Here is an 18,421-nt window from a genome sequence, read left to right on the forward strand (position 1 = left end):
AACGCTATGAGCACTTACATGTTTTTAATACAGCCAAACTGACACTGAAAATATTTTTTTTCTGTTTGGAAAACGGCTGTATCCTCACATAATTAGACTCAGAAACGGGGCCAATATAGCTCCCTCCACAGCAAACCTCAATCAGTTTGATTCAAATTTAGCAATTTTTGTTCAAGACTGTGTAGTGATAAAGATTCATAGATGATATTGGAGGAACAACAGGAAACATTGGAAAGTTTTTAGAAATAGATAAATTTCTGTGATAGCAACATACAATTTACTTTGCATTTTGATTCTACATGCGCTTCATTTTTAGATTTTTTAAAAAGGAAGTTGACTGTTTTTATTCTAGTTTTTAGAAAGTTGTCTGACAAATACTTTTATATTTTTCCAGTCAACATCCAAAACCTTTGAAAAGAAGTTTGTCCTTCTGACAATTTTTAGGATATCATTAAATATGTTCATCCTTAGATGAATTCAAATGTCAATCTATTTTCAGAGTTGCTCAAAACGCATACAATAGAGCTCTGAACAATAAGAATTTGCTGCTTGAATCTCATTAACTAATGCAAAAAACCAGATGGACAGTTTAACCAGCATTTTGAAAAGCATAGTTACTCATCTGTAGCAAAAGTTATCCAAGGACAGCAGACAGATATTCTCACACGTGGGTGACGTCATCCATGGAACCCAGTATGGAGAATCAAAGTATACTGTTTCTTTAAATCTTTAAGACTGTCCATATTGCATGCATGCTGGTGCCTTCCCACCCGATATCGGCTCACAGGACCATCAGTTCAGTAACAAATCTGAGATGCCAACAAGGGGAGGAGGGAGGGTTGTGAGAATATCTGCCTGCTGTCCTCAGCTAATACCTGCTACATGTGAGTAACTATGCTTTATCCAAGAACAAGCAGGCAGTATATTTTCACACGTGGGACTCCCTAGCTGCCAGGATTATGCCTCTGAGAAGAGGGTTATCGACAACTACCACTAGCCTTTCTGAAACCAAAAGTGTTAGAGGGAAGTTGGCATCTAAGTGGAGAATAAATTTTGTAGAACTGCTTGGCCAAACTGACTATCCTGTCTAAAAGGTTTTCCAAACACTAGTGGGATGTGAAGATGGGAATTGAGGATCAAGTGGCTGTTGTACAGATGTCCTCCATGGGAGCAGAACATAGATGAACTACTAAAATCAGCACTGTGCAGACCTTATGTGCTGTGACATGGCCTTCAAGCATCAGCCCAAGCATAGCAAAAGGAGATACAGACTGCCATCCATGTGGAGATGGTGCTCTTGGATATGGGAGCTCCAAGTCTGTTTGGATCGAATGACAGGAACAGCTGTGTAGAAGTTCTGTGAGGTTTGGCTCGATCCAAGTCATAAGTGAGAGGCTGAGAGCATGTTTACAGACCGCTTCCCCAGGATGAGAATGTGGTCTCAGAAAGAAGACAGGAAGAACTATAGACTGGTTCAGATGAAATTCTGAGATGATCTTTGGGAGGAACTTCATATGAGTGCAAAGAACCACCCTATTGTGGTAGAATGTTGTATAAGGTGGATCTGACACATGTGCTTGAAGTTCACTGACCCAGCGTGCAGATGTAAGAAATAAGAGGAACACTACTTTTCAAGTGAGATGTTCGAAAGTTGAGGTTAAAAGTGGTTTGGATGGAGGCTTCATTAGAGTGGAAAGTAAAACATTAAGGTCTCAAGTCATAGGAGGAGATTTGAGAGGTGGCTTGGCAATGTAAAATCCTTTCATGAATCTGGAAACCAAAGGATGGGCAGGCAATGGCTTTTTGTCTAGTGGTGTATGAAAAGCACTAACAGCAGCGATGAATTCTCACTGAAGTAGTTTTGAGACAAAGAGTTGGAAAAGTGTAGAAGGTAGTCCAAAACCAATGGGAGAGGACAAATGATCAGATTTAGTGAATGGAGATTTCACCAGACTTTGAAGCTAGTCCACTTGAAATGATAGCAATAAAAGTTTTTCTAGAAGCTTCAATGATGGATGACACTGGTTCAGATAATGTGAAAGCATCTACTCACTGGGAGAGAGATACCATGCTGCGAGTGCTAATGAACGTAGATTGGGATGGAGGAGAGAATCCTCTTTCTGTGTCAGCAAGGTTGGAAAGATTTGAGTTGTGATGAGTTGTGACTGAGTTGTAGGAAAAAAGGGAGCCACGGTTGTTGCAGCCACTGAAATGCTATGAGAATCATTGTGGCTTGCTCTTGGAGAAGATTGCATAGAGTCTTCCCGACTAGAGGAATTGAGAGAGCAAGCATAAAGAAACTTGCTCCACTAGTCGAGGAAGAAGGATTGGGAGTGTAGAGTCTGGAACAGAACAATAAATGTTTGTGGTTGTGGGGGGAAGCAAAAAAGGTCTACTTCCAGGGTCCCTCAATCCAAGAATATCTGACGTAAGGCAATTGAGTTGACTGACCACTCATGAGGTTGTGTCTGCTCAACTTGTCTGCTAATATGTTTTATTTTCCTGCAAGATATGCAACTTTGAGAAAAATGTTGCAAGGAATCACCCAGTATCAGATCTGGATTGCTTCTTGGCAAAGTGGGCGAGACCCTATGCCTCCAGGTTTGTTTACATAGTACATGGCTACCTGGTTCAAATGAGTGCTACTTGATTAATGAGGCGATTTTGGAATGCGCATAACGCATTGCAGATTGCTCACATTTCCAGGAGATTCATGTGAAGAGTTTTCTTGTAAGAAATCCAGCTGCCCTGAGTATGGACGCCATCGAGACAAGCTCCACAACCAAGCATGGAAGCATCCATTGTCAATATTTTTTGCTATGGTGGAGTGTGAAATAGAAGGCCACTAGAAAGGTTGTCCTATAATAGCCACCACTGTAGGAACTGGTGTAGATTCAAGGTCACTTGCAATTGTTGAGATAGTGCACTGATAGCTTGAGACCATTAGGTCGAAAGTGCCCAGTGAAGTTCCCTGAAATGCAGACGGGTAAATGAACTGTACTGTAAATGCCGTGTGGCCTAAGAGATGTAGCATTTGGCATGCAGTGATGAGTTACAGAGAGAAGGACTTCTGGAAGATGTGAATAAAGAGTGTTGGGATGAAAATATGGATGTACGCTTCCTTGAGGTCTAGAACACAAAGCCAGTCATTCTTTTCTAACAATGGTAATAGGGTTCCCAGAAAGACCCTGAAAAATTTCTCCAAGTATTTGTTGAGAGAACAGAGGTCTAGGACTGGAAGGAAACCTTCAGTCTTTTTCCGTATGAGAAAATTTGAGTAGAACCCTCGCCCCCCTCCCCTACAGGGGAACTTGTTCTATGGCGTTGAGCTGGAGGAGGGCTGAGAGCTTTTGGTGAAGGAGGGTCTTCTGAAGGGAGTTGAAAAAAGACTCTCTTGGAGGATGGTTTGGAGGTTTTGTATGCAAATAAAGAACATAGCCCTGGGTCACCAAATGATCTGATATGATGAGAGGCCATCACTGATAATAGTGGTTGAGGCAACTTCCTATGGGTAAAATAAGTGACAAAGGCTGAGGTATGCTGACTAGAGAATGACACAGGGACAAATATGTCCCCATCCCCGCAGGAACTCAATTTCCTGGACCCGTCCCCTTGTTTTGTTGCTGACCCTGTCTTTGTCCCATTCCTGTAAGCTCTGCCTTAACCACACAAGCCTCAAACACTTATGATTTTAAAGTGTTTGAGGCTTGTGTAGATGAGGATGGAGCTTGTAGGAATGGGGCAGGGACAGGAAAAGAACAGGAAAATGAGTTCCCTCAGGGACGGGGAAAAATTTGTTCCCGTTTCATTCTCTAATGCTGACAATGCTCTCTCTATTATAGAGTCAAAAGGACTGCTGTTTGGACTAAGACTGAGATTGGGTTTTCTGCTGCCTCTGTTATCTATAACATCTCTAATCTGATGAGAGACTGAATGAAGGCTGGTTATATCTCTATTTGGAATAGTAAGTGGAGAATTTAAAGGTATTTGAATTTCTCATGTTTGAGATTGTGTTGACTTAGTGGATGACAAGATGGTCATGCAGGTAGTGTATCTTTTGATCTTCTATGTCACCTCTTCTATATGATCTCCAAAGGGAATGTTGGAGAGTCGGTCCTGTACATTGGTATCTAGATCTGAAATTCGCAGCCATGCTTGCCTATGCATGGCAATAAAGACTGCCATGATGCGAGAGCACACCATGTACATTCTATTCTCCAGCAGATTATTTGTTAAATATTGACAAAAATTAAGATGTTCTGATGGTATATGTTGTTCAAAAGATGCCATGACTGTGAAATTATTAAGGCTTTTATTAAGCAGCGATAGAGGTTTTTACCACAGCCCTGAGTGCTAAATACTCCAACGCTGCTCCGACACTCAGAGGAATTATATGAGTGGTGGAGCAGCATTGGAGCATTTAGCACATTGGGCCACAGTAAAAACCTCAATCATGGCTTAGTAAAAGGGAGGGGGGCAAGTTATGTTGTCATTAAATAAATGGATGTTGAGGAGTTGTAAGACCACTATGCGATTTTGAGAGACTGGACATCAAAATGACAGAGGAAATTTAACATGAACAAGTGAAAATAATAGCTATGGATACAAATAATCCTAACTACAGGTATGTAATACTAGTGTGAATATTAGGAACAACCACCCAGGAAAATAAATCTTGCAACTTTGTGAACAGTAATGTTGAAATCCTCCAAAGAGAATGTTAGGAAGTATGTGTAAAAGAATGGAGAATTAAAGCCACAGGATGTTATGCCTCAGTAATGACCCATATCATGACTGCACCTTGGAGAAACAGAACTGCACACAGTACTCAGTCTCAATAAACAGAGAAACTAGAAAAGGTACAGACAAGGGAAACCAATATGATAAAGGAAATAGAACAGCTTCTGTATGGCAAATAGCTAAACAGGTTAGAGCTCTTTAGTTTGGAGAAGAGTTGGCTAAAATGAGATACGAGAGAGGTCTATAAAATTATGATCGAGGTGAAATGGGAAACAAAGAATGGTCATTCACCCTTTCATTTCAAACCCTTTCACTGGGAAAAATAGAGACTCCATGAAAATTAATAGCACATTTAAAACAAATCATAAGAAGTATTTTTATCACTTAGCGGTCTTTTACAAAGCTGCGGTACCGATGCTGTTGTAGTAAATGTACTAAAGCCCATTCAATTCCTATGGGCTTTGGTGCATTTACCATGGCAGCATCACTACTGTGGCTTTATAAAAGGGTCCTTAGTGTATAAATAAGCTGTGGAATTTGTTGGAGGATGTGGTCAAAGCAATTAGTATATATGGATTTAAAAGGAGATTAATAATAAATCATTATTAGTCCAATAGACTAGGAAAAGCCACCACTTTGGGGCACCATGGACTTTTGATCTGACTCACTATGGCATATCTTATGTTCTTACTAGTCTTTAAGCCCATTACGTTAACGGGTGCTAGAATACATGTGTGTGTCTGTCTTTCTTTCTTTCTGTCTCTCTCTCTCCTTGGCCGCTGTCTGTCTTTCTTTTTTTCTGTCTCTCTCTTTCCTCGGCTGTCCACCACCACCCTTTGCCTGCTCCCCCTGTCCAGCAGTAGCCCTTCTCCCTTCCTTTTACCTCCCCCGTGTCCAGCAGCACCTCTTCCCTGCTCCCTCTGTCCAGCAGCAGCCCTTCTCCCTTCCTTTTACCTCCCCCCCTGTCTAGCAGCACCTCTTCCTTGTTCCCCCTTGTCCAGCAGCACCCCTTACCTGCTCCCACACAGGCTGAGTGTTCTCCCATGACAGTTTTGCACCAAGGCCAAATGAGATTCATTTATAGGGACCCAACCAGTGCACTAATAGTTGAACTGTTGCTGGAGGTCATCTGACATTGCAAGCCCAAGGTGACAGCAGGTAATGGTTGAGAAATGTCTCCCCAGGGCTTTGAGGATTGAAATGCCCGCTCTGTTTAACTTCATGGTTCTCAGGTTCTCAGACCATCCTTGTTCCCATTTTAATGGAGTGATAATTGATTTGCCTGTACAGTGGCACTTATCTTCAAGAAATAATTCTCTGCTTACTCTGTGATCCCAAACAGACCCAAAGGAAAGCCAAGTACCTATTATACAGCGGGGGGGGGGGGGGGGGGAAGAGGGGGTGCGGTTCACCCCGGGAGCGGTATGTCCTCTCTTGCTACCTTTTTATCTTCCACGCAAGCAGCGCCAACTAACTGCTCACGTCGGCTTCGGCTACCACACAGGCAAAAGAGCACTCAGAGCCAAACCGCCACCGCCGCTGAAACCTTTACACGCACGCAAGTCATCGCAAGCCATCCCATGTGCCGCAAGCCGCCCCATGCACCTGAAATCGAATTTGGCACGGAGGGACACATCACGCTGTCAGGGAATACGACCTCCTAAGTGCGCATGCGCGCTTAGGGTTTTATTATAGAGGATATATTCAAAAGTATTAATATTTTCCTCAATTTAAATCATTATTGATTTTTCTCCTTTAATCCCAATTTCAACCTGAAATTTGAAAGCTACCATGAAAAATTCCAGAAATTTTTGTTTGCAAGAAAAACTGAACATGTAAAACATTTAGGGCTCTTTTAATCAAGCAGCAGTAGAGCATTTTATTGTGGGCCAGCAAGGTAAATGTTTCGATACTCTTTCAATTCCTATGAGTGTCGGAACATTTACCTTGCCAGCCTGCAGTAAAATGCTCTTACCGCCACTTGATAAAAGGAGCCCTTAATTATTGTAGTTCAGGAGGACTTAATAAATATAAGGGAAATGTACTTTCTCTTTCCCCCCTCAACCCAGGATTTCTAAGGAAAAAAATGTTAAGTATTTTCTCCTCTTTCCCTTCTTAGCCTCTACAGCACTGATACGCTTAGTGTGTGTAACAATCCCAAGTGAAGCATTTTTTTGCTCATGATGCATGTATCTCCAGAACATCCACATTTTAAAACAGTATCACATACGTTCTTATTACTTTCTCTTCAAAGTCTTCAGAAGTGCCAGTCAATAGCCAAGTGTTTTCAATGGCTAATTCAACTTTGTCGGCACTGGCCTCGTCATGAGACCTGCATTTTTTACTTTTTTTAATATATATATTTTTTTAATCTTTTGTGCTTTTAGTGCTCTGTGCTCATTTAAATCAATTTCAATTTCTTATTCTTACTTTTTAATCTAATATATTTTAGTTTTTAAGTTTAAAATTTATCTTAGTGAGGTTCCGGGCGGTTAACAGAGAAGAAGAACTGTACAATCAGTGATATATACATAAAATATGTTAAAACTTAATAATAAGATAAAAACGCATGATTATTTGACAAACTTGTCAAAACAAATAGGTTTTAAAAAACTTTCTAAAAACACATTAAGAATCGTGTTGCTTGTAGCGGGAAGGGACTTGTCACAAGTAAAAAATGCAGGTCTCATGACGAGGCCAGTGCCGACAAAGTTGAATTAGCCATTGAAAACATTTGGCTATTGACTAGCACTTCTGAAGACTTTGCAGAGAAAATAATAAGAACGCATGTGATACTGTTTTAAAATGTGGATGTTATGAATGATTCATGGTATCTGTATTATATTGGCTACTTGAGAGTACTGTATCTCCAGAACAAGCACATTAATCCCTAAATTTTGTAAACAGATTCATCCAGCTCTGAAATATTCACTTCTAGAGCAACACATAATTATCATAGTTTTCATTCCCATTTGTTTTTGTCCTATATGTAGAAATAAGCCAATTAAATTTTGAAAAGCTCTTCTTCTGCACAGAAGGGCATACTGCTCACCAAGGATGTCTACTTGTTGCATATCAGCAGTCAGACAAGTCACTTTCACAGCAGAAGTTCAACTATTAATGGTCCAGATTATGTCAAAAAGGAAAACTTCTTACTTAAAGTGTTAAAACCAAATTACAGGCTTGGCATGCCTTTTCTTTATCTAAATGTGCTGTCTTTCTTACCTACAAGACACATTTTATTATCTCTTCTTTTTCAAAGATCTATAGAGAACCATTTAGACTGTCAGCAGAGTTACACGGTTTGTCCCGGTACACATTTTATGATCTCTTTTTAATCAGACAAGATTCGGCTAAAGTGGACTGCTGATTTAATAGTTCTGTTGTGCTACTGAGATTACCTCTTCCTTTTTATTTAGCTCACTAAAATTATATCCTTAGCATTAAATTAAAAGCACTGTCTTTCCTTTAATGATGCCTCTCCCTTTTCACTTAAAATATGGATATAATAGAACCTGAAAAATGCTTGGATATTCTGTTAACATTTAAAGCGTGAGGCATAATGTTGCTACTGGTAAAAATGAAACACATGAACCCAAAGTCAGCCTCCAGTGCCTTTTTAAGAGATTATTTTTTTTCAATTATAAATAAATTTGCAGAAACTAAGCCCCCCATCCCCTTTTTTTTTTTTTTTTTACTTTCCTGGCTTCCAGAAACTGCTGGAACCCAAAAACTGGGTCTCCAACTATCTCCTGGAGTCATCAAGTCTGCATTCCCACTTTAAACTTCTGTTGACCTTCCCTTCTCCATGTAGATGCAGACAGGATTAATCAACAGTCACACATTTAAACTATAGGCAGCCCTAATGCCTAGAGCTGCCCGATTCGGGGAAACATTTTTCAATTCAGTTTTCCTGCCCAATCAGGCGTTTTTTGGTTGGTTTGTTTTTTTTTTCAAACATCCTGGCGGATTTATTTTGTAGCCTTTTCACCCACCCCACCCCCCTTTGCCCTCTCAAACCCCATGCCTGTGCTGTGGTATAAACAAAATAAACAAAAAAGACTTTCTTCTCTCTGTTAGGTCCTAGCTCATGCTCGCTGTCTAACACCAGCTCAGGCAGGATACACATTTCAAATCTGACATATTCTAATTACAAAATAGAAAATACAATTATTTGTTCTACCTTTTGTTGTCTGGTCAATTTATTATTCAAATCAAGGTGGTCCCAGGCGCTGGTTTCTGTTTGTCTTCTGTTAATTCGCTCACCAGGGTCTCCTGCCCATTTGACATTTTCTTCTCTCTCTGTGCTCACCATCCACCTTCTATCTCTATACTTTCCCTTCCACTGCCATATCCAACATTTCTTTCCTACTGTCTACCATCTCACTTCTCTTTCTCTCTCCTCTGCCTTCTGCCCTGAGTCAAACCTCTCTTTTCCCATCCATGCAGCATTTCTCCCTTCCTCCCTCCATTATTATCAGGTGCAATATTTCTTTCTCTCTCCCCATGGACCATCTCTGCCTGCCCTCCACCCTATTTCCAACATTTATCCCTCCCCTCCACCATATGCAGGATTTCTCCCTCTCACCCCTTTTTACCTCTTTTTTGCATCTCTCCCTTCCTCTCCTCCACCCCATGACCAACAATTCTTCCTCTCTCCCTCCCTGTGCAGCAGTTTTACATACCTCCCAACCCCATATGTGGCACTTCCCAATCAACCCCACCCTCCACTCCCACCGTGAGATCTGGCTACCCATCAGGTAATAGCAGCTGCAGTGGCGATGACTGACGGGCAGACGCAGTGCTCTGAACAGGCTATTCGCGGCCTGCCCACCAGGGCTTCCCTCTTCTGCATCAGTGATGTCATCAGTGATGCAACAGAGGGAAGGCCCCAGTGGGGCAGGCCACAAGTAGCCTGCTCAGAGCTCTGCATCTGCCCACCAATCATTGCCAATGCTGTTGCTGCTTTAGGAGGTCCTGGAGGTATGGTAACTGAATCAGTGAGTCCGATTCAACGGGAAAGTAAATCGGTGAATCGAGTCAAATCAGCAAATCGGGCAGCACTACTAATGCCTAGGGACTGCCCAAACCCATAACACTGATGATTTTTAAACTACTACCAGAAGTCGTGGAAAATATATGCTCTGTATACCACACTGCTACTGCATAATATTTACCCATGGGTGCGTACATTCATATGTGTCTTTATAAAATAGGCTAAAAATAGGCACATTCCTCCCCAATTAACCTAGATGCCCCGTTTTAAAATTACCTTCTCTATGTTGTTCTACTCTGATAGCATGTTGACACTATGAATAGGTATTTTGACAAGTGCAGATGTGACTACAATAAAAGGATGTCCATGCATTCAAAATTAGTGCTAATGGAACACCATCTGCCTAGCAGTACTTAAAAATATAGGCCAATATTCTTGATTGGGGAATGGCATTTCTGTACACAAATATTATTTAGAGTTTGGCATCTCATTCATTTTCCATAATCCCAGGAACACATACGAACAAAAAATTTAAAAAACAAACAAACCCACAGCTGGCTCTTCTCCTTCAATCAATACAGTCCCTTAAGAATCCAAGATTCAAAACATCCACATAAAATATTAGCTTCATATAGCTGAAGTAGATAAATTGAACTGGCAGAGTAATCAATCAATACTCAATTACTTCTGACATCTCGATAAGATGATAAGGGCACAGAAAACCAAATCGGCAATAGTCGACTAATGAGTGTGCTCAGACTTTAATGAAGTCTTATAGTTTGTAAATCAGAGCCTGTAATGACACCTGCAAAAAATATTTCTGTGCCTTGTCCCATTTTATAACTATATCTATACAGACATACATGTGTATACCGCTATACATCTCTATCTATACATATATACAGAAACTTGTGACAGCCATTTTTAATCACAGATCTGCACGGGGCAGGAGCGTAGCAAAATTGCTCCTGCCCCACTTCACCACCAGGGCTTTAAAGGTAAGCTGTTGAGGCAGGATGGAGGCTGCTTTTCTGGAGACTCACGAATAACCGAATTTGCAAATCCCAAAACCGTGAATATTTTTTTATTTTATTTGTCTCTCTCTCCTTGGACGCTGTCTGTCTGTCTGTCATTCTTTATTTCTGTGTCTTTCCCTGGCCCCCTGTCTGTCTATCTTTATTTCTAACTCTATCCTCTTCCCTCAATCCTGCATGTGCCCTTTTTTCTTTCTCCTCCCCACTTCCTTCCAACATCTGCTCCCCCTGTCCCTCAGAGTTCCATTCAGCAGCTGTCCCTCCTCTCCCCCACATGTCCATTCAGTGTCTGTCTCCCTCTCTCTACCCCTTCCATTTACTGTTCACCCTCTGTCTTGCCCCTTCCATACACTGCCCTCGCTTCTCTTTCCATCTAGTGTCCGCCTTCTCTCTCTTTCTTTTCCATATGGCATCTCCTCCTTCCTTTCCCCCTTCCTTTCCCCTTGGTCTGGCATACCTTCCTCCTTCCCTCCATGCCCTGCCATCTCTTCTTCCCTCCAAGCCATTCTTTCCCCCTTCCCTTCCTTTCCTCCTTGAACTTCATCGGGCAGCAACAGCAGCATTCACAGTTCATTGCTGTTGCCGGCTTCAGGTCTTCCTCTCTGGTGGGTCCTGTCTTCATGAAATCAGGAAGTAGGCAGGACCCACCAGAGAGGAAGGCCTGAAGCCGGCAACAGGAGCGAATTGTAAACGCTGCTTCTGCCCGAAGAAGCCAGGCCTTGAAGCACCCGAGGCAGACCGCTTCTCTCCCCTCCCAGCCCAACCCCCGCTGACTCTCCTATCTCTCCCTCCCATGCGACCCTCCCAGCGAGTGACCTTAACAAAAAACCTCCCTCCAGCGTTGGCAGCCACAGCACGCTAAACAGGTTGCTTCGCGGCTTTCTCCTGCCTGTGAAACCCTCTGCCGCATCATCTCGCTGGGAGGGTCGCATGGGAGGGACAGAAAGGAGGGTTAGCGGGTCCCAGAGCGAGGATGCTGCCGCTTAGTGAGTGAGGGGAGGAGTCAAAGCGCGCATGCGCACTCTTGCCGGCCACGGACCGACGTATCACGGAACATGCCGGTAAGAGTGCGCATGCACGCTAGGGTTTTATTATAAGATATATATATATATATATATATATATCAGGTACACCAGGATTGCATTTAAGTATGTAAGTCACAGAGGGAAATTCATCTCCTATGGCATCTATGATTTGCAGTATATCCTATACAGAAGCGACAAATATTGAGATACCTATGTAAATCTGAAACATAAATTGCATTCTTACAAATCAATGTAGAACTTGCTTCAAAATGTTACTTATACTTACAATTTCAAATTTTTGGGTCACATTGCCCTGGATGTCAAGCAAATAGACCTTGCCATTGTGCGTGCCCAGTGCTAAAAACTGTAAGAAAAAGAGATACTGTATTTCTCACTGAATGAACACATATGACACTGCAAAAAGTAAAGACCTTACATGTTTTACTGCACCCTGAAAAGAAAAATAGACTTTGTGCAAAGCTGCTATTTATCAGCACCCAAAAGAATGAAACTAGGCTTATATTACCATGATATCCCAAGTTAGCTGTCAGAATGAGTCATGAGGAACCTCACATGCTGACAACTAATGGTGTGTCTACAGCGAGTACACGCTGCCTGATGAACTCTGGCAGCAAATTAAAAATGCAGCATGAAGAGTCAGGGTTCATAATACTCCTGCAGAAATGAAAGCTACAGAAAGGGTCAGGAAACTCTCTGCACCTACTTATGTGCTGGATGCCCCTCTGGAATCCCATTGAAAATAAAATACCATCATCCACTTGTCTCCCCCCCCCCCACCTCCCCAGAAGAAAATGTCATTCCAAACTGTATAAACAAAACAAAATTAGACACCCAGGGATATGGCTGCAATCATACAAGAAAATACAGAAGAAAGGGGAGAAGGAAAATGGTCTACTGAAAATATCACTAGTATGGATGTCATCTGTTTAACATATAAGCCATATTTTAAAACATAAGAAAGGTAAGGCAACAGGGCAAATCACACTGAAAAGAACGGTGTGGTCATATTATGAATAGTGATGTCCCTGCCTCCTAACAGCACCGATTGACTATTATTTTGTGCAGTGACAGGGATGTTTTAGGGTTGATTTGCTTCTTTTAGTTACTGCTCCTAATACCTAACAATCTGCAGCACTACAAAGTATAGACAGGCATTGTTAATGCTTGTGGTCATCCTGTCATACCATTAATGTTTCTTTTATACAAAGGACAGTGCTCCTCTGGCTCAAAGAAAACACCCTTCAAGTGAATACTATGGGGAAAAAAAAACACCCCTCCCCCTAAAAGAGAACTTCATGCCCATCAAGGGGGAAGGTTTTTCTTTCCATCATGAAATAGCCCAGGATCTTTAATTTCCTGTATTTCACTGCATGCAAGCATGCTTCATTGCAGCTTATAATGAAATGGTCACATTTACAAGCACTGCTAAGCATGTCAGTCAAGCAGTACACGCTTACAAAATAAATAAGCAAATGAGTAACATGACAGGGAAATTTTACAGTTTAAAGAGATCTATCAAACTTCAATTGCTTAAAACGAAATTTCTCTTTAGCCACCTAAAATGTAAAGCTGAATTAAAAATGGGGTTCAGACAAAATTGAGAGAGAGAAAGGAAAAAAAAAAAGTGGGGCCTTATTAGAAATTCAGCCCTTGCAATGTCTTTCACTCTTGCAAGGTTGCCTTTTTTCTGGAGAAAAAAAAATATAAAGTCCCCCGGGTAAGAAAATCAATACTGGTTAATAAAACATCAGGTGTGCAGACATAACTAGGTATGACTATTCCACTGCACAGGCCTGCCTGAATGCACTAGGTACCACTGTGATTAGTCATCCAGCACAGACTGTGAGACTAGTGAAATGATGCATTAGCAATGGAAGAAAACAAAATTAACAATTCTAAAAGGGAAACTAGATAAACTAGGATAGGACATCTCCAACACGGTCAAAATTGTTCTTGTAAGGGTGCATCACAGAGGAGCAATTATATCCAAGATTCCTTTTCCCCTGGTTTGATTAACATAATTTGTTTTACCTTCCTTTCTGTGGGACAGGTATCATGCTTACAGACCATGGTGTGCCAGTACTGATCTTTCTCATACATATATCTACTTTGCCAGAAATCAGAAACTGACTAGATATCAAATCCATTTGCATAAGAACACAAGCTTCACAAAAAGTAAAGAAAAAGAGAGGATACATGTAAAATCTAGGCACATGTTTTTCAAAGAAAACATGCTTATGTTATTTATCCATCCACCATCTATGAAATGCTATGTCACAGGTTGGGACCCTCTACTCAGGGAACAACGGTGGCTATGAAAGTAAATAGGAGGTTAGGAAAGGAATGGAAAACAAAAATGAGAATGTTATTATGCCTTTGTATCACTCCATGATACAACCGCATCTCGAATACTGTGTGCAATTCATTCATCACATCTTTAAAAAGATACAGCAAAATTAGAAAAGGGCAACAAAAATGATAAAGAGGATGGGATGTCTTCCCTATGAGGAAAAGCTAAAGCGGCTAGGGATCTTTAGTCTGGAGAAAAGAAGGCTAAGGGGAGATATGATAGAGGTCACTCGTATAAAATACTGAGTACAGTGGAATGGGTAAATGTGAATTGATTGTTTACTCTTTCTGAAAATACTAGGACTAGGGGCGCGCAATTAAGCTATTAAGTAGTTCATTTAAAACAAACTGGAAAAAATATTTCTTCAAGCAAAAGTGTAATTAAATTCTGAAATTCATTGCCAGTAAATGTGGTGAAAGCAGTTAGCTTAGCAGGGTTTTAAAAAGGTTTGGACAATTTCCTAACAAAAAGAAAAGTCTTTAAGCCATTATTAAGATGCATTCACTCTGTAGCCTCCCCAATATCTCACTTCACTTATCTCCCCCTATGCTCCCCATCATGAACTCTGTTCAATCGGGTAAGTCCCTCTATCTTCTCCACCACTGCCAACTCCAGACTCTGTCCCTTTTTTCTTGCAGCACTGGAACAGGCTGCCTGAATCAATGTGTCATGCTCTGTCTCTAGCAGTATTCAAATTTAAGCTAAAAGCCCACTTTTTTTAAACTGCTTTCAACTCTTAACTCCCACTAACTATTGTCAGATACCTATACCCATTGTATCATTTCCTCTACCAGAATCTCCCCAATCCTGAGATGTCCTGTCTGTCCATAAGAACATAAGAAATGCCTCTGCTCGGTCAGACATGAGGTCCATCTTGCCCAGTAGTCCGCTCATGCGGCGGCCCAACAGGTCCAGGACCTGTGCAGTAATCCTCTATTTATACCCTTCTATTCCCTTTTCCAGCAGGAAATTGTCCAATTCTTTCCTAAACCCCAGTACCGTACTCTGCCTTATAATGTCCTCTGGAAGCGCATTCCAGGTGTCCACCACCCGTTGGTAAAGAAGAACTTCCTGGCATTTGTATTGAATCTGTCCCCTTTCAACTTTTCCGAATGCCCTCTTGTTCTTTTATTTTTTGAAAGTTTGAAGAATCTGTCCCTCTCTACTCTCTCTATGCCCCTCATGATCTTATAAGTCTCTATCATATCCCCTCTAAGTCTCCTCTTCTCCAGGGAAAAGAGACCCAGTTTCTCCAATCTCTCAGCATATGATAGGGATGGAAAACCTTTCATACGCTGAGAGATTGGAGAAACTGGGTCTCTTTTCCCTGGAGAAGAGGAGACTTAGAGGGGATATGATAGAGACTTATAAGATCATGAGGGGCATAGAGAGAGTAGAGAGGGACAGATTCTTCAAACTTTCAAAAAAATAAAAGAACAAGAGGGCATTCGGAAAAGTTGAAAGGGGACAGATTCAATACAAATGTCCAAATTAGATTGCAAGCTCTTCTGAGCAGGGACCGTCTATTGTATGTAAAATGTATAGCGCTGCGTACGCCTTTCAGCACTATAGAAATAGCAGTAGACTTGCGAAAATCCATTACTTATTTCTACAATAAGCAATGAGTCTGACCTTGGTACTGGGAAAGATGGTAGAGGCGCTGATAAAGGACCGCATCATTGATCACATTGACAGACACAATCTGATGAGGACCAGCCAGCACAGTTTCAGCAAGGGGATATCTTGCTTGACGAACTTGCTGCACTTCTTCGAGGGAGTAAACAGGCAGATAGAAAAGGGCAAGCCGGTCGACATTGTATACTGGATTTTCAGAAGGCGTTCAACAAGGTCCCGCATGAACGACTACTTTGAAAAATTGCGAGCCATGGAATCGAGGGTGAAATATTCATGTGGATTAAAAACTGGTTGGCGGTAAATGGACAATACTCGGACTGGAAAAGCATCACGAGTGAAGTGCCGCAGGGTTCAGTGCTTGGACCCGTGCTCTTCAACATATTTATAAATGACCTGGAAATTGGTATGACGAGTGAGGTAATTAAATTTGCAGACAATATGAAGTTATTCAGAGTAGTGAAGATGCAGGAGGATTGCGAAGACCTGCAACATGACATAAACACGCTCATGGCAAATGAGGTTCAACGTGGATAAGTGTAAGGTGATGCATGTCGGTAATAAAAATCTTAGACATGAATACAGGATGTCTGGTGCAGTACTTGGAGAGACCTCCCAGGAAAGAGACTTGGGAGTACTGGTCGACAAGTCAATTAAGCCATCTGCGTAATGCGTGGCGGCAGCGAAAAGGGTGAACAGAATGTTGGGAATGATTAAGAGGGGGATCACAAACAGATCGGAGAAGGTTATCATGCCGCTGTACCGGGTCATGGTACACCCTCACCTGGAATACTGCATCCAGCACTGGTCGCCGTACATGAAGAAGGACACGGTACTACTCGAAAGGGTCCAGAGAAGAGCAACTAAAATGGTTAAGGGGCTGGAGGAGTTGCCGTACAGTGAGAGATTAGAGAAACTGGGCATCTTCTCTCTTGAAAAGAGGAGATTGAGAGGGAACATGATAGAAACCTTCAAGATAATGAAGGAAATAGACTTAGTAGATAGAGAGAATGAGAGGGCACTCTCTAACATAAGAACATAAGAATTACTGCTGCTGGGTTATACCAGTGGTCCATCACGCCCAGCAGTCCGCTCACGCGGCGGCCCCCAGTCAAAGTCCTGTGCCCTAACCAAGACCAGCCCTACCTGCATTCGTTCCGGCTCAGGAGGAACTTGTCCAACCTTGACTTGAATCCCTGGAGCGTGTTTTCCCTTATAACAGACTCCAGAAGAGCATTCGAGTTCTCCACCACTCTCTGGGTGAAGAAGAACTTCCTTACGTTCGTATGGAATCTATCCCCTTTAAACTTCAGAGAGTGCCCTCTCGTCTCTCTACCTTGGAGAGGGTGAACAACCTGTCTTTATCTACTAAGTCTATTCCCTTCATTATCTTGAATGTTTCAATCATGTCCCCTCTCAGTCTCCTCTTTTCAAGGGAGAACAGGCCCAGCTTCCCTAATCTCTCACAGTACGGCAACTCCTCCAATCCCTTAACCATTTTAGTCACTCTTCTCTGGACCCTTTCTAGTAATACCGTGTCCTTCTTCATGTACGGCGACCAGTGCTGGATGCAGTATTCCAGGTGAGGGCATACCATAGCCTGGTACAGCGGCAAGATAACCTTCTCCGATCTGTTCGTGATCCCCTTCTTGATCATTCCTAGCATTCTGTTCATCCTTTTCGCCGTCGCCGGGGATCAATTCAAGTTCTTCTTCACCCAGAAAGTGGTGGAAAACTGGAACGCTCTTCTGGAGGCTGTTATAGGGGAAAACACCCTCCAAGGATTCAAGGTAAAGTTAGACAAATTCCTGCTGAACCAGAACGTACGCAGGTAAAGTTAGTCTCAGTTAGGACACTGGTCTTTGACCAAAGGGCCACCGCATGAATGGACTGCTGGGCACGATGGACCACTGGTCTGACCCAGCAGCGGCAATTCTTATGTTCTTACTCTTTTGGGATCTTGTTAGGTACTTGTAACCTGGATTGGCCATTGTTGGAAATAGGATACTGATGGACCTTTGGACTGCCCAGTATAGCAACTCTTATACATTCATGTTCTTAGCTAACAGTAGGCAGAAGAACAAATTTTGTTACCTTGTGTAGAGAGCTGAAAAGAACCCTATTTCAACAGACAGTACAGTGGGGGAAAAAGCCCCCATCAATGTGCGTTGCAACTACTGGATCAACCCAAGGAGCCTAAATATCCGAGGGCAATGTCTGCGAAAACAAGTGAGCCTTTAGTGGGAAGGGAGTTCCAGAGGAATGGTGCAGTGACCAAAATATGCCAAATGCCATGTAGATTACAACCTAGCTGCAGAGGAACAAAGAGTGCAAGCAGGTTAGAAAAGAAGTAAGGTAAAGAGGGACACTAGTGTAAAGGGCAATTCTGTAACTAAGCACCTGCAGTAATGCACCCCTCTCTATGCATATCTGCACCAGAAAGTAGCAACCAAAGTTAGCACTCCAAATGCTATTCTATAAGCAGAAAATGAGAATTCTTGCAACATGAAAACCGGAAATGGGAGCCTAGGGAGAGACAGAGGAGAATCCAGAGATTCAGAAAGTAAGGAGCTGGTCAACAAAGGACAGGTAGAGAGAATAGCCAGAGTTTGAAGAGAATAAC

At 42.0% G+C, this 18,421-nt stretch overlaps 1 protein-coding gene across 1 annotated transcript in view; it reads right to left on the minus strand.

Moving 5' to 3' along the window:
* The window catches only part of VPS41 (VPS41 subunit of HOPS complex), a 401,709-nt gene that overhangs the window by 317,508 nt on the left and 65,780 nt on the right, over nucleotides 1-18,421 (minus strand). Inside the window, exon 4 of the mRNA XM_033930242.1 lies at nucleotides 12,082-12,159. Coding sequence (XP_033786133.1) covers nucleotides 12,082-12,159 — 78 coding nt within the window. The remainder of the gene's footprint in view (nucleotides 1-12,081; nucleotides 12,160-18,421) is intronic.

This window comes from Geotrypetes seraphini, chromosome 2, assembly GCF_902459505.1.
Source record: "Geotrypetes seraphini chromosome 2, aGeoSer1.1, whole genome shotgun sequence".
In the NCBI taxonomy this organism is placed as follows: Eukaryota; Metazoa; Chordata; class Amphibia; order Gymnophiona; family Dermophiidae; genus Geotrypetes; species Geotrypetes seraphini.